At 41.1% G+C, this 16,527-nt stretch overlaps 2 protein-coding genes across 5 annotated transcripts; both read left to right on the top strand.

Annotated features, from left to right (window-relative positions):
• Positions 1-921: 921 nt before the first annotated feature.
• On the top strand, positions 922-5,608 carry LOC147147257 (uncharacterized). The gene is made up of 5 exons (XM_086031206.1): positions 922-1,024; positions 1,407-1,685; positions 1,824-1,990; positions 2,708-3,783; positions 4,037-5,608. Exons 2-5 carry the CDS (start codon positions 1,457-1,459, stop codon positions 4,425-4,427), a joined length of 1,863 nt encoding a protein of 620 aa, XP_085887332.1. The 5' UTR covers positions 922-1,024; positions 1,407-1,456; the 3' UTR covers positions 4,428-5,608.
• Positions 5,609-5,891: 283 nt separating this feature from the next.
• entpd4 (ectonucleoside triphosphate diphosphohydrolase 4) lies at positions 5,892-15,486 on the top strand. 4 transcript variants are annotated; one of them, XM_086031208.1, is made up of 13 exons: positions 5,892-6,135; positions 6,435-6,562; positions 6,717-6,914; positions 7,758-7,963; positions 8,066-8,216; positions 9,421-9,524; positions 9,972-10,031; positions 10,171-10,301; positions 11,657-11,823; positions 11,895-12,219; positions 12,666-12,751; positions 13,881-14,042; positions 14,636-15,486. In XM_086031208.1, the coding sequence occupies exons 2-13, from the start codon at positions 6,555-6,557 to the stop codon at positions 14,868-14,870; spliced, it is 1,833 nt and encodes a 610-aa protein (XP_085887334.1). In that variant the 5' UTR covers positions 5,892-6,135; positions 6,435-6,554; the 3' UTR covers positions 14,871-15,486. The 4 variants fall into 4 exon arrangements, with proteins under 4 accessions (XP_085887334.1, XP_085887337.1, XP_085887336.1 ...); XM_086031211.1 differs by having other exon boundaries at positions 10,171-10,325; positions 13,987-14,042; positions 14,636-14,783; XM_086031210.1 differs by having other exon boundaries at positions 5,895-6,135; positions 6,804-6,914; positions 10,171-10,325.
• Positions 15,487-16,527: the final 1,041 nt, after the last annotated feature.

Below are 16,527 nucleotides of genomic sequence, written 5' to 3'. Positions count from 1 at the left end.
CATTCCTTTTCTGTCATGCTTATGTCCTTATTAAGGATATAGTTGAGCTGACCCCAGCTGACTTTGGGCAAGATAACTGGTATGGTCATGAGTACTAGTGATTGGCAGCCAATCTCGGGGAAAATATAGGCAATTTTTCACCCTCATGGTCAATGGGCAAATGTAAATCTTCAATAAGCCTACAGGCATGACGTGCATACATTTAACATACTTTTACATTTTACATACTTGAGAAAATGTCTTCCATGCAAACTTGATGATTGGAGGCTGATAGTCATCCGATGGGTCCATAATACCAGAGTCCTCACCTGCTCAAGCTAATACAATACAATACAATACAACTTTATTTATATAGCGCACATCATAACAGCTACACTAGAGCACTTTACATTACAGTAACAAAATAGCTATAATATCACAAGGAAAGCAATAAATTCAAACACAAAATACAATATACAATAGACACCGGAAAACAGCAGAAAACTGTCAAGTCGCACGTCGGATCAAAAGCCAAAGAATAGACATGTGTCACGGCGCCCTCTTATGGTCGTTGGAGACAACTTTTGCTCATCTCTTTCATCGTCAAACAACTTTGCGTGCAATGGGAATAAAACTGCGCCTCCTGTATCCTATGTAAACGCCAATGAAGAGGTTCCTGTTGTAAATTTTAATCTGAAAATCATATTGTAGTTAGTTATTTAATGATGTGGTTCTATTAGTATTTTAAATATTGTACATTATTTTTTTATGTACAGCAGTTTGTTGCATTCCGATTGTTAAAATATTCTAGAAAAAAACAACTATTGAGTGGTAAAAGGGGGTAGGCAAATATGTGCCTGGCAGACTAAATTCAGGGCCCACTATATGTCATGTCCTGACAGACTAAATTCGGGGCCCATTATTTCTATTCAGCGAAAGCCATGCAATCAGGAAGTGATTATTATTTATTTATTTTTTAGGAAGTGGTTTTGCCAAAGCTTGTTTGAAGACTTTCCAAACGGTTTGCTTTTGTTCTTCCTGACAGGTAACCCTCAATGAACGACTTAATTTGTTAATTCGCTCATTCAATAATTCAGCCAGTTTTATTATTCAGGGTTAAGTAGTAAGTGGGAGTAGCAACCAGTACTTTACTGTCTTTTTCTTAAGTCTCTGAAATGGAGGCTACAGTTGTCTACTGCTACAATAATGTGGATATGTATTTGTTTGTTCTGTACTGCTCTTAATTTTTTGGCACCACCATAATGGATGGATAGAGGATCATATCTATTTCATGTCATCACGTTACGTAGTAATGGGATACATATCACGTTTTAACATGATACGTTTAACGTTTTAACCACTGGTTTCTTTTCCGACAAGCACCATAGAAAGTGAATTGAAAAAAAATCATCATCATTGTGTTGCAGGAACTGTTCTGTGACCTGAGAGCCCCACCGATCTGATTGGGTCTGTAAAGATGGCCCTGTTTCGAGCCTCTGGGGACTTAAGGGTGAAAGCCCAGCCCCAGTGGAGGAAGACGAGGCACAGTCGGGTGATGGATGAGGGTGACTCTGTGCCTTCACTGACTCAGCTTTGTCTGCTGAACTTGGCTGACAACATGAAGAAGTTGTGGGTGAAAGATTACACTGATAACTACATGGATCACTACTCTTTCCGACACATCATGGGACCTTTCAATTTGCTCTGTGAGTCACAAGCATGGTTTACATCTGCACCACCACACTGGTTTAAGAAAATAATAATAGAAAAATCGCCTTATAAAGCGATAATGGACCCGTCTAACTTTCTGGTGTTTTTTTTTTTTTTACCCTCCTCTCTTATAGCTGGCGAATTGGTGGAGGAGCTGACGGGTCTGCTGTGCTCTAGAAAGGAGCTTTCCCGTGCTGCCCTCCATCTCCTGATAGTGCCCCAGCTGAGAGGCCTATCCCTTGAGAGGTGCCCCAGCCTGGTCACCACTGCATTGTGTGTCATCATTGCTGCACGCTGCCAGGTCAGATTAACTTGTTGTTGTTGGGCACACTGTAAAACAAGTTATTTCTGAAATACTGGATGACATTGTATAAAATAGTTAGCTACAATGTCAGCGTCTCTGAATTTTGATATGGTACACAAGTTTTATGAGTTACTTTAAAAAAGTATAACCTGACATTTAATTTTAATGCAGTCATAGCCAATCGCAGCTCACCCGTTTTCTTAAGCTGAGCCATGATTGGTCATTATCTGAGCCCTGAGCAACTGTGATGTCATTTTCAGTCGAAAGCAAGTGGCAAAATGACCGGTCCCGGAGATGGACAAAAACGGATACATTTTAGTGCTTAACTCATATTCCACAAACGCAATATTAATCAGAATGTCATTTTTGAATAGTGGGCCTGCATTGAACATATTCTTGAAAATATCTTTTTGGGGGGTGACTTCCGCTTTAAAGAAATTTACAAAAGATGCTACCTTAACCCTTTCATGCAAAGTGGTCACTACAGTTGACAGCTATTTAAAAGTTGCTTTCTTCTATATTAATTAAACTTAAAAATATATTGATATTTTAAATAATAACATTAAATCCTAATTAATGCATGAAAGGGTTAACTGGCACACTTTCTCATGAACTGTAATCGTGAATTGCTTTCTTACTATCATTTCTCTCTCATCTGAGGACAAAGTATGAATGCTTTTGTGGACAAATGTTGTCTTTTCATACATCCTGTAGGGCCTGCACAACCTCAGCCTATCTGGAGCCCAGCAGCTGCATTCCAAGGCGTTGTCAGACACCATCCGCTGTCTGCCTGCACTGCGCTCACTTTCCCTTGCGGGTACTTCATGTGACGGCGGAGTCATCAAGACCATCGTCCTCTGCTGCCCTTTATTGCGGCATTTGGATGTATCTGGATGTCACTTTCTCTCCCCCGCTGCTCTCCTTCCTCTCGGAGCTTTCGGGCCTTCATCTAAATGTTCTCCTTCTGGCTCCTCCTCTTCCACATGCGTGTCCCCGCTGCGTCTGTGTAGTTTGCTCGCCCTTGATATCGGCTTCGGGGAACAGGAGGGAGACCTCGCTGCATTAATGGCGTACCTCCTCCTGTCGCTGCCTTACCTTGAGAGACTGGCCGTGGAGGACCTCTCACAGGCTTGCTTGCTGATCCAGCATAGAGACTTTACACAGGTGGATGCATTCGCCGGTAGAGAAGGGCTGCCTAGTTTGAAGGAGGTGTGGAGGGAGAGGAGGCGCACACAGCACACTGATGCATCTAAGATGACGAGAGCAGATGCACATGATGGTTATGTTGGTGAAAGTGAGGATGATGAGGAAGGTTGCTCTCAGAACGTAGCAAAGGAAATAGGTGGTGATGAACACCTAACGCTGCGCTTGAGAGATGTGAAAGGTTTAACACATGAGTCTCTGGACAGTTTTGGCTGTTTATGCCCAAACATCACCTCCATATCTGTGAAAGTTGAAGAGGAAGAGAGCGTTGGAGGAAGAAGTTTGCCGTCTCTTTTGGCCACAGGGCTGCAGTCGTGGTCAGGTCAGTTGAGGAGCCTCTCCGTGCAGCACCAAGGCCCTCTCCAGAATCTCCTTCCTGCCTTGCAAGTGTCAGGCTTCTCCCTCGTGTCGCTCACCTTGGAAGGAGTGAAAACGAACCCTCATTCACCTCTACTGGAGCTCATCCGGGCCTGCCCCAAACTCAAAGACTTACTCATCTGTGCAGAGCCTCCCACCCCTTGGCTGGATCGAGAACCGGATGAGCGTGAACTTCCAAGTCTGCCGAACCTTTGCTCTCTGACACTCAAGTAAGAATACGAATTATATTAGTGGAATGTGAATGCTAACATAGCCGCTGCGGCATCTGTCCAGACATTGTTAAGATGGGAAATTCACCCCTGCCAACCTGGCAACCACATTGACGTGGTTTTTAGCTTTTTAGCCTAACTCTAACCCTATTTCATGAGATATCATTGACCCAAGTTTCGGAATATTTTTTAAGTGAAAAAGCAGAAACGACTTACAGTATTAATGTGTTCATGGTTGTGTTTTTGTCTGCAGTTTCTCATACGAGCATAACCAAATGCGGCCTCTCATGTCCTGGATGCCCCTGATGAGGGTGATCTACTGCCTCCTGACTGGTTCCCCTTTACTCCAGAGGCTCTCCTTGGTCTCTTTACCGTGTCCACTAAACCATGTTCTGCAAAATGTACTGCGCTCTGGCTTCCTACACCACAATTTTGGAGCTTCTGCTCCATGTGTTCTCAAACCACTCGGAAGGGTACAGCACCTTGACCTGCAAAGAACCGATGTGAAGATGATTACCGTGAAAAGCATAATGCAGCGGAGCAGGAGACTAAAATGTGTAGATGTGAGTCACTGCTGGCAAATCAGTCACAAGGAGTGGGCAGAATGCAAAAGGTTAAGTAGAGCGCACGTTGTCTGGGTGTAGTGAGGAGACGTGCAACTTTCAATGCAATTGAAAGTACTGCATTTTTTTAAACGTACTATTTATACTGCAAAGCAGTCTTTTCCTAGCTTAAATCCTGCGATTAATATGTAGACAAATTGTCTCATTGAATGTTTATATCACGCAACACGCATTCTTAACTCATTCACTGACATTGACGAATTTACTTGTCTTTTCACAGTCCAGTCATTCAATCCCATGAATTTATTTATATTTATTTCCAATTTTTTCAAACGTTAAGGTAAAAAAGAGGGTCGTAAAATGTCTGGCAGTGAATGAATTAAAGTCCCTGTAAAGTAAAAATAAATGTCTTATACATTTGAGATGCTACAGAGAAGAGTGTTGTGAACAACCCTGCCAAATTCAAATGATTAAAAAAGTCATTAAGGTAGCCTATATAAAATGAGGCTTCAAAATCGTGAAAAGTCAAGCCGTTCGCTGCCTTTAATGCTGTCCGCTGAATGCGACAAAACCACACCCGGTTCAACTGTCAACTAGGGATGTCACAATATCGGCAATATCGTCATATCTCAATATTAAAATTGCCACAATATATCGTCGTCATGTCACGATATTAATTGCAGCAAATCTGTTTAAAAGCCCAAGTTGTTTTCCATTTGTGCAGTTACAGCACCCTCGGGTGGTTAGTTTACAAGTGCAGTTTAATTTGATGCACGACTGGCCAAGCCTATTTCTTTGTGAATGCTGTTATGTACAAAAACAGAATATTCCATCTCTCTTATTCCTACACATGACATGTTTGAGCTCCTCCAGGCTCCTGCAGGACTTGCTGATGAGCTGATCATTTGAAACAGGTGTGTTGCAGCAGGGAGAGATGGAAAACAGGCAGGACAGCGGCCCTCGAGGACCGGAGTTTGATACCCCTGCTTTACAGGGTCTTTAAGAAAAACAAAAAATTTGAATTATTACAATGCAATGAGCCAATGACAGTTTATTACTTTTGACTTGAGTGTGCTTCAACATGTGTGTCGCACAACAAAATGCAGCGTTGTCAATAGAGGAATGTATTTAAATACATGTTTTGATGCACAATTAATAATGGATTGAGTACTGAACATTCGTATACTGTACTGTAGTACTGAATACTATACAGACTTTCTACACTGAAGTATGTTTGATCAATTAAATTTCAAATCCATCCATTTTCTTGAGCCCTTGTGCTGATTAGGGTCACGGCTGAGGTGGCACCTATCCCATCTGCACCAATTAGTTGATTTTTTTTTCTAAAAAAAAAAGAATATTCTAATGAAATAGAGCATTCAATTGCATAGTATTGGGGAAATGTTACATAACTAAATTACGAAATTAAAATGTGTAATTTTGTGTATCATTTACATAATATATATACGATATTAATAGAGTTAAATTACGTAGGCATTGCCTAATTTGCTGACAAACGGGAGAGGCGAGGCTCTCATGCGGGTGTTCATAATTCGTCCTCTCCACCACCGGTGGGCGGTGTCCCTCTTTGGCCGCGCTCTATTCGGCTAACACGGAAATGAAAACAAACGCACCGTCGGGATTATTACACGTCAATCGTAAAGGGACTTGCCACATATTCATTCGCTGAAACCGGTTAGCAGCTTTTGTCACCCATTCGCTGAAACCGGTTAGCAGCTTTTGTCACACCGACGATGTTTGTACGCAAAATTGAAGGATTTTGGCAAATGTAAGTTTGAAATGTGTTCGCTGCCGCGTACGTATAGCTACTCAACTGACTCGAACGAATGTTAGATATGTGTCAAGGTGACGTACATTCGCAGTACTGCTAACGCTAGCAAACAGCAGCTGTTTTATTTTTAAACCTTGTTATTAGTATTTTTTTTGTCTGCTTGACTTCTGCATTGAAACAAATATTACCGATGAAGAATTTACCTTTTTAGCTAACCGTTGCAGGGAGACCTTCTTCCAAATGAGCCCAGAGAAGCTCGATTCAACTATAAACATTCCCTTTTTTGCCACTGTAAGGTAATGGGAAGGCGTGAGGAAAACGGGATGGAGTGGTCAGAAAACCGGAGTTTCTTCGTCCAACCTACAGACTGATTGCTTTACACGAATGAGACCAAGACCCTGAGGATAGTCTTCATCATGGGCAGGTTCGTTTGTTTCTTGTTAATGTACGAGGCGTGTGAGAAAAGTTCCATTATTAGACTCCAGTCTTGGAACTTAACCGACAATCCTCGTAAGAAAGGTACGCGTTCATCTTCTCTCAGATGCACTTAACTTCGTTTTCCTTTATCTGTTCTTTAGAATCAGCTTTTCCTGCCTTTTCCCAGCCTCCTGGCATTTCAGTCTGTCATCCCAGCTCATTCCTCGCCTCTTGCTCCCTTCATCCAGGCAACTGCTTTTCATTGGCCTGCTCCTCTTTATCCTGGGAGTACTTTACCTGTTTCTGGTCACTGGAAAGTTGCCCGCCAGCTGGACCACAAAGGGAAACCACTTCCACAGGTTAACACACTAATTTTAAGTGATCATATGGAATATTGTAACCACTGGGTATTTTATTATGGCCCAAATCTGTCCGTCCATTTTCTTTTCCGCTTGTCGTTATTTAGATCAGACGTGTCATTCAGTTGCAGGGCACAAGTAGACAAACAAGCATTCACGTTCACACCTATGGACAATTAAGAGTCTTCAGTGAAGCTAACATGTTTTTGAAATGTGGGTGGAAGCTAGAGCATCTCAAGATAACCCACTTAAAGGGACACTTGATTGGGCTGAACATCAACACTTATATAATAGGTCTGTATGAAAAAAATGTCAGCAGTAAGATTCAATTCAATTTCTAACTGTCCAAGTTAGCAGAAGGAGATCTTATTCTTACCGTCCATCGATGAGCGAGCTCGTGTCTCGGACGAGTTGCCCTCTCATGTACTCGGCATGCACTCGCCGCCACTGGTCACCCGGTAGCCGGTGTTCTGCCAGAGATTCCGCTCTATCACTGGTGCGGCATGCCGAACACAAGCCTTGGAGGGGGGGGAGGGTGTGTGGCTAAAATGCAAGCTAATATCATTTTCATTTTCATAATATCATTTTCCTGATTAAAAAAAACCAAAACAAATTGAGCTTGTCATTGAAAAATGAACCGTCCCTGCTGGATGATCACTTTAAGCATCAGCAGAACATGCAAACTCCACACGAGCCTGAGATAAGAATCAAACCCAGAACCTTGCCAATGTGAAGCAGACATTCTAACTATTTCAGTATACACCTCTGATTTAGTGATGAACCAAATGTTATGGCCAGCAAGTGTCACGAACGATCATGTTAACTATATTCTGCTCTTCATAGGCACTTGGCTCGGGTGACTGACCTGGACACGACAGACGCAAGCAATCCCGACCTGAACTATGGGGTGGTGGTGGATTGTGGCAGCAGTGGCTCCAGGGTGTATGTGTACTGCTGGCCCGGTCACAACGGCAATCCCCACGAGCTTCTGGACATTCGGCAAATGAGGGATCAAAATCGGAAGTCAGTGGTCATGAAGATCAAGCCGGGTAAGAGAATACATTGAAAATGGATAGTGGTAAAATACGTGATGACAAGTGAATACGATGGTTTGTGTTGTGTGATCTGATGTTTCATCTTGTTGAAATTAGGTATTTCTAACATGGCGCAAACCCCGGAGAAAGCCAGTGACTACATATATCCACTGCTGAGCTTTGCAGCTGAACACATTCCTAAAATCAAGCACATAGAGACACCTCTTTACATCCTCTGCACAGCTGGAATGAGAATTCTGCCTGAGAGGTACATTTAAATCAAGTCCGAGCTTCACTTCCTGGAGCGCATCAACTTTTGTTTTATGTTGACCGATTTTAATTCGTTCCATAACTCAAAATTAACTTTCGCCATTGAATTTACGGAATTGCTGTTAAACCATCTCAGCACCCACAAAACAACAAAACATTTTCAACAAAAATGTGCTTTTTAATAGGGAAAATAGATCTCTATTGATTTGATGACGAAACAGAAAAAGACCTTTGCAAAAATTTGTCGTTTTATGCAGAGGATAAAAAAACATGTGCTTTTGAGTATTGTTTTATGTGCCGTCCATGTTTTGCTTCCGTTTGTGTTCAAATATAGAGTAAAATTCCTTAAAGGTTTTAAATTACCTATCAATGCTAATTTTGTTAGCCTTTGTGTGGTGTTTTACATTGTGTGTTAGCACCAGGCTAGCAGACATTTTAAGGCAATGTAAATTTGGTTTGTTACATACACGGCGTGTAATTTATTTTTTGTTTTACGGTAAACTTCAACTGTGAGTAGGAATAAAGAGCTTGAAGCAAGCACATGACCTAATTTTCTCTATCTGCCAAACTGGTGCTTGCTGCGTAGTTCGCTGCCACCATAGCTCACGTTCGGGACTCAAATTTTATCTTGCAACTCAAGATGGAAAAAAAAATGGCCGTACAAGCAGCAGCACTTGCCACCTACTATAGCTTGAAAAACTCAAGTCGGGTTACTCGTAAGTCGAGGTACCACTGTAATGCTTAAATAGGAAGTCAACCGCAACATTTTCTTTAGAAGAATATGTTCTATGCAGGCCCACTAGTCAAACATGGCATTCTGATTATTGCATTTGTGAAATATGAGTTAAGCTGTAAACTCCACCTGTTTTTGTCCATCTCAGGGGGCGACCATTTTGCCACTTGCTGTCGACTGAAAATGACATCACAGTTGCTCAGGGTTCAGAAAACGAATGAACCGTGATTGGTTATTACCTGAGCCCTGAGCAACTGTGATGTCATTTTCAGTTGACAGAAAGTGACAAAATGGAGATGGACAAAAATTGGTGTATTTTACTGTCAAATCATATTTCACAAACGCAACCTTAATCAAAAAGCCATGTTTAGACAAGTAAAGGCGCATAGAATATATTATTTCAAAGAATTTTTGGGGGGTTGACTTCCACTTCAAATGTATTAAGAAGGTGGTGTTGTTTTCATATCAGTCAGCAGGAGGCGATTCTGGAAGATTTGCGAACGGACATCCCAGTGCACTTCAACTTCCTGTTCTCGGATTCTCACGTTGAAGTAATTTCCGGAAAACTGGAAGGTAATACGTTACACGCCGACTACCTGTGCCTATAAGTCTTTACATATTCAAATGTTCACTTCGACAGCTATTTTTAGAACAGGTCCACGGGCCACTTGGTCCCAGCGGGCGCCATGTTGGTGACCCGTGGTGGATACCGTCCATCGATCAAGTTTCTCAAGTGCTTATTCTATCAGGGTCACATGGAGCTGAAGGCTTATCCCAGCTAATGTGGGGCTCAAGAGGCAGCTTCCGTCTTTTTCAAATTACGTGCACACACAATGGCACATTTAATCCTATTTAGGCAAAACATGTTATGCAGTCTTTGAATGCGTCTACATCAGCGGTTGTCAAAAGTGAAGCGAAGAAAATTCTTTCACATTGAAATCCTGCTCTAGCTGCTTTTTGTGCACATATATTGTGTTCGTAAAGTATATTAACTTTCAGAGATGTTCTCATTGATTTCAGGGGTGTATGCGTGGATTGGAATCAACTTTGTCCTTGGAAAATTTCATCATGCGCATAATGGTAAGGACACCAATGGTGTTTTACAATTTCCCAATCTAGACTTTTTTTTTTGTATTCAGTGAATACTATGCAACATTAAGATTTTTAGTTATAACCGGCTATTGCCTCCACCTTACCGATGTTCTGCTCTCCTGTCAAGATGGGGACGCTGTTGTAGAGGTTAATGTCCCGGGCAGTGATCAACAGGAGGCGTTGGTGAGAAAAAGAACTGCTGGGGTTTTGGACATGGGCGGAGTTTCCACACAAATAGCATTTGAAGTGCCCAAAAGTGTAAGCTTTGCCTCTCCACAACAGGTTATTATCCACGACCAATTCCATTTTTTATGCACTTTACTTGTGTCATTCATTTTTTCTTCTGCTCCCTGGTTGACACTGTGTGCACCTTTCATGTCCTGTGAAGACCATCTGCTCTGTATGCATCTCTTACTGTAAGCCTGTTGCATGTAACCATAGCAGGATGTTCTACTAAATTTATGTAGTGAAGACCTTCAAATGCAATTGATGACCTCTGGGGTAGAGAGTTGTTAGTTTAATACACTTTATCCATCACATCATGAAATCTAATAAAATGATATACAGGGCATCCCCAAAAAATCATTGAAAATTACATTATTTTAATTACAATTTAAAGCTGTTATTCGGTGTCTTAACATTTTGAACAAAGGATTTATTATTATTATTATTATTATTATTTGTGAAGCTATTTGACATTATAAAATCTCTCCATTTGAATTTGTTGTTGGAATTTATATCTATTTCATCTACTGTATTATATTGTTTGCCAAGGTGTAGGACATACACAGATAATATTTCAGCTGATGTCAATTTTTTGGGAGATGGGCACCTTGTATATGTGTACTTCAAGCACAGGTTTGATAAGTATACAGGCACTTGACTTTTTGATAGGAACACATGTATAGTCAAATTGGATAAAATATAACCTTTGTATTGAAATTTTGCTTTCGAAGGATAATAATGGTCTGTTTTTCATAATAGTGCAGAGCAAAGCAGAATTTTACATGTTTGTTACAGTGACAGAGTGCTAAAATGGCATAGAACAAGGGCAAAATATTCAAACTGCATCTCTCTACCACTGACCACTGCAACCACAATAGTTGTAGCTTGAGACAAGTTTTATTTACTTTTATCTCAAGTCATCATTCCAAATTGAAATGAATTAAAATGCTACTAAGCTGTTTCACTACGTAACATGCTATTATATTAGTGATTTTTTTTTTCACAGAGGATGAAAACTATGCCTGTGTGATTTGTTGCTTTGGCTACATGCATGCGTACTGTTTGCCTTCATTTACAGCATCTGCTGCTTGCTGTCAAGTGAGTTAAGTTCACTGCCACCATACAGTGCTCACAAGTCAAAGCAAATAATTGGGCAAAAACTCGCCAGTCGGATCACTCGTATCTCAAGGCACCACTAAGAACCATTTTGCTTCAATGAGTACATTTCTGCCAGTAAATACAAACTATTTTCCAGGCAGCTCTTGTATTGGCTCTCATTAGATTAGTGTAACTCATGAAATGTCATGTCAGAATCCCCATATTTGTATGCATTGTGAGAAATTAACCCGGGCTATGATCTCTTTTAATAGACCTTATTTGTCCTATAGGAGGAAGTGGCCAAGAATTTACTGGCAGAATTTAATCTGGGATGCGATGCCCATCACACTGATCATGTGTACCGTGTGTATGTTTCCACCTTCCTGGGTTTCGGAGGAAACGCAGCACGGCAAAAATATGAGGAGAGTCTCATAAAAAACACCACCGCTCAAAATAAGTGAGTCCCACAGCCAGCGTCCAACAATTGCACGTTTTCCTTTCCTGAACATCTCAGTCCGATTTTACCAGGCTGTTAGGTCAGCATGTTGGCGAGATGGCAGAGTCGCCCCTCCTGGACCCCTGTCTCCCCACAGACCTGCGGGATCAGATCGGCAGCCCTGAACAGAAACTCCATGTGCAAGGCACAGGCGACTTTGACCAGTGCAGACACAGGCTGCAACCCTTCCTCAACCGCACCAATGAGTCTCAAACTTCTCTGAATGGCATCTTCCAGCCGGTCATTGACTACAACAACAGCCAGTTCTTTGGTTTCTCTGAATTCTACTACTGCACAGAGGATGTGCTGCGCATGGGCGGGGACTATAACGCTTCCAAATATGCCCAAGCTGCCAAGGTGAATGGCAACACACCTCATTAATTATTGAATCGCTTAAGTAGCAGCAAATGTTAACTCATTCACTGCTTTTGACTATTTTACTTGTCTTTTCACAGTCCAGCCATTCAATCCCAGGAATTTATTTATATATGTTTTTCAAACGTTAGGGTAAAAGAGGGTCTGAAAATGTCTGGCACTGAATGAGTTAAAAGAAATTGAGTTGTAGGTGGTCGTTTTTTTGGGGGGTTGTTTTTATATTAAAGCAAGTATTAAGCCTATTTTACTTGACTTTGGTAGTGCCACTATGTGAAGGAGGAAAGTGATCTCAGGCTCATTAGTAACTAAAGCTTTATTTCAAAAGCAACAAACAACCTTAAAGTTGTTTGAATGGAAATGTGATTATGTTAAAACATTCAACTCAAAAGCAAAATTACAAACCTGATAACGTATTTCCACATTTTCAGAGTTACTGTGCCACCCAGTGGAAGACTCTGAGAGAACGCTTTGACTCCGGTTTGTACGCTTCCCACACTGATCTCCACAGACTCCAGTAAGTTCGTCACACAAGCCAAAAAGGTCCAAACTTCGACACGTTTTACATAGAAGCCGTAATCCTTTGCAATTGTGCCCAATCCAAACAAGTGTTAAAGGCAGACAGTAACAAGGTTGCTTCAAGTAATCACTTAAAAGAAGACTTGCAACAAAGTGGTTTTAAGTTTGTATCAATGCGTACATATTTATTGGGTTACAGGGATTTATAAAGTTTAATGGCTGAACAGTGCAGCTACTAATTTTACCAACACTGATTATTAAAGGGAAATAATTTGCAATAAGCGCTTTCACTAGTCTAAACATGGCATTCTGATTAATATTGCGTTTGTTGAATATGAGTTAAGCAGCAAAATCCACCTGTTTTTAGCCATCTGAGGGGGCGGCCATTTTGTCACTTCTGTCAACTGAAAATGACATCACATCTGCTCAGTGCTCAGGTAACAACCAATCATGGCTCATCCGTTTTCTGAAGCTGAGCCACCATTGGTCGTTACCTGAGCCCTGAGAGACTGACGTAATTTTCATTCGACGGCAAGTGGCAAAATGGCCACCCCGTGAGATGGATAAAAATGGGTGGATTTTACTGCTTAATTAACTCCTATTCCACAAACACAATATTAATCAGAATGCCATGTTTCGACTATTGGGCCTGCATAGAATATATTCTTGTAAAGAAAATTTGGGGGTCGACTTTCCCTTTAAATATACAAAGTACATAAATAAAAATTAACACAAAAATGGTCATCAATGTTGGGTGAGGGAGAAGGTTAAGGTTTAAAATAAGACAAAACATGTTTTGTTCTTTTCAGTCATCCCCATAAAGCAAAATGATCGTTTCACGTCCAGTGTTAATATATGACATAATTCTCCATGAAACAGGAAGTAGCCTGTTAGCCAACATACAGACAGAAAAACAAAAAACGTTTGATTTGGAATTTTATGTCGCAGCATGACTTCACTGGCATCTAGCAGTGGTAATTGTCAGAATGCCCACTGCCAATTGCAGAAACTTAACATTGACATCACCCTGTGCTCAAACAGTACTATTGCAGTTTTTGTTACAAGGCCAAGCAGGTGTACGGTCCGTGTTGTGATGATACTTGTGTTTTATTTCTTTATGTCTATAGGTATCAATGTTTTAAATCAGCATGGATGTATGAAGTATTACACTCTGGGTTCTCTTTCCCTCCTGACTATAAAAACCTGAAAACTGCGTTTTTGGTCTATGATAAGGAGGTCCAGTGGACTCTCGGAGCTATTCTCTTCCGAACACGCTTTCTACCTTTGAGGTAAGATCAGTTTTCATTTGACTGAAGTTGCATTCCATTCCTCCATTTTCAATAGTACCTATTCTTATTAGGATCAGGTGAGTGTGGAGCCTCTCCCAAGTTAATGATGGGTGAGCGGTGGGGTACACTCTGGACTGGTTACCAATCCACCGCAGGGCACACAAACTAGCATTTAGACTCATATTCACACCGATAGACAATTTAAAGTCTTCAGTGAACCTAACATGCATGTTTTGGGGATGTGGGTGGAAGATGGAGGTAACCACAAGAAAAAAAATGCACACAAGCACATGGAGAACATGCAAACTCCACAAAGGAGTCAGATTCAAACCCACAACCTCCCGGCCCGGAGCCTGACGTGCTAACCATATCATCCGGGTCAACAAGTATTGTTTATTTAGTGTAGCTGCGTTTTTATTGAGATCTTTTATGTACTGTACTTATGAAAGCTGGTGTTGTAGTTTTGATGTTGTTCATGTTTATCCGTGGTAAATATTGCGCTGTGTGAGCCTCGGAGGAAGCATTCAGTCGTCCCTGTGTGCCAAGAATTTAGTTCTATGAAGTCATGGGCTTCATTTTGGCCTTTTCTTCAGGGACATCCAGCAGGAAAGTCTAAAAGGAGTGCACTCACACTGGCGGCACAGCTTCTCCTTCGTCAACAACCACTACGTATTCCTGGTTTGTTTCTTCATCGTCCTCCTGTCAATCATCTTGTACATGCTGCGACTTCGCCGATTCCACCGGCGTGTCGCGCAGCGCTGCTCCCCTTCCTCTGTACAGCGGATGGAGGCCGGCTTGGGAGCACCAACACTCCCCATCAACCTCTAAACTCTGGTGCAAACGCTTGCCATATTGTAAATGAGGTATGTTGGCCAGGAAGTTCCCATGTGAGATTGTCAGCCTTACTGAGCCAGAAAAATGTGTCAGTTACTGTATTTGTGACATGTTAGAAACCTAGTCAACAAAATGGACATATTTTCCTACAGAAGAAACTATTTGCAAAAGTTGTACATATTTTTTTTTTTTTTTTTGTGGGCGTTCACCTCATTCTGCCTTTTTAAGGAGCATATTTTAAATTTATAACTAGCACCTAACACAAAATAATCCATCTTTAAGCAGCAGGAGCACTGGAATGCACATGAAAATCCTGAATACGCCCTGTGCTTGTATGTGTGTGTGTGCAAAAGAATATGACGCGGTACTTGTGCATATGTCTTGTCACTGTCGGACTGCTTCAAAACACTCTTAACAGACCTGCTGTTTTTCTTTTGTCTTCTTATTGCTGTAACATGAAGTATTTGAGGGCTGGTGCGGCTATTTATGGTGGGCTTGATTTTCAGAAGCTGTCATGTGACGCGAGAGGATTGTAATAAGTGCATGTAACAATCGATTTATGCAAATGGGTGTCAGACTGCAATACTATAATAAAGTGTTGTGGACTGTTTTGAGTATTCTCTTGCATGAGCAACAGCCATCAGACAAGAATTCCATTTGCCTCTCCTCTGTCCAAATATGATGCATCAACAATGTAGTGCAGCCGTTCTGGTTTAAGTGTTTCTCCAGTTCTTGTTATGCACTCTCAACTCAGCACAATGTTTCCACAACCGGTAATGGCAACTGATTTAAGTTTCCTTTTTGAAGAAAATAAAATTGGCTGACACGTCACAAGAATTTGCTGCCACTCCCACAGTGTTACTATAGTTTGAGCCAATGGGAAGGGCTACAGTTCTGTTGATTCCCATTCACGCATTTTTTTATTTTTTTTATTACACCACTTGTTCTCATTATTGTCACGGGTTAACTGGAGCCTATCCCAGCTGTCTTTAGGTACAAACCAAACATACAAACCATTCACACTTTGTTGAACCTAACATGGATGCCTTTTGGGGGAAGCTTACGCAAGCATAAGGAAATGTGCATTTCACACAAGGTAGGCCAGTGTAGAGATTTGAAAACTGAACCTCACAAGTATAAGGCAGACGTGCTAACCACTAATCCACTGTGCCGCTTAATCGGAACACTTTGTAAATCATTCTTCAAACAATTAGCAAGAAACCTTACAAAAAATGTAATCAGGCAATTTGAGAATAAATATGCTAATTCATTGAATAATGTTAATGTTTCTTGCTGTTGAATGTCGTTGTTTCAGTGTGGTTAATGTAACATTAAATCCACCTAGGGCAATGTCCTTTCCACTCATTTCAATACTTGTTTTTATCATTATGGATGTATGTGACAGTTTTCCATTCACCAATAAAAACGTTTATTTATTTTTTATTCACTACCAAATTATTTTTGCAGGTTCCCCCCATTAATTATATGCATATAAAATTTCCTTAACCAGTTGCATTCCTTTTATACTGTACAGTAGTTCTAATGGAGAAAACACAATGTTGGGGGCTTTATAGAGCTTCTGTTTCTATTACAATCTGTTAACAGGCTGTTTTCTGAGGTGACCAAGCCCACTTATCTATTCCAGCAGCAG

This window comes from Filicampus tigris, chromosome 5 (genome assembly GCF_054856515.1).
Source record: "Filicampus tigris isolate MCC_2025a chromosome 5, RoL_Ftig_1.0, whole genome shotgun sequence".
NCBI lineage: Eukaryota > Metazoa > Chordata > Actinopteri > Syngnathiformes > Syngnathidae > Filicampus > Filicampus tigris.
Note: the sequence above shows the minus strand (reverse complement) of the source record. Positions and strands in the feature narration are given on the sequence as shown.

Bases quoted from the DNA above. Each gene is read 5' to 3' on its own strand.
- LOC147147257 (XM_086031206.1), top strand. From the start codon at position 1,457: ATGGCCCTGTTTCGAGCCTCTGGGGACTTAAGGGTGAAAGCCCAGCCC. The intron at 1,686-1,823 runs GTGAGTCACAAG...CCTCTCTTATAG, and splicing joins GGGACCTTTCAATTTGCTCT to CTGGCGAATTGGTGGAGGAG. The intron at 3,784-4,036 runs GTAAGAATACGA...TTTTGTCTGCAG, and splicing joins CTTTGCTCTCTGACACTCAA to TTTCTCATACGAGCATAACC.
- entpd4 (XM_086031207.1), top strand. The intron at 10,032-10,170 runs GTAAGGACACCA...TCTCCTGTCAAG, and splicing joins ATTTCATCATGCGCATAATG to ATGGGGACGCTGTTGTAGAG. The intron at 12,752-13,880 runs GTAAGTTCGTCA...TTATGTCTATAG, and splicing joins ACTGATCTCCACAGACTCCA to GTATCAATGTTTTAAATCAG.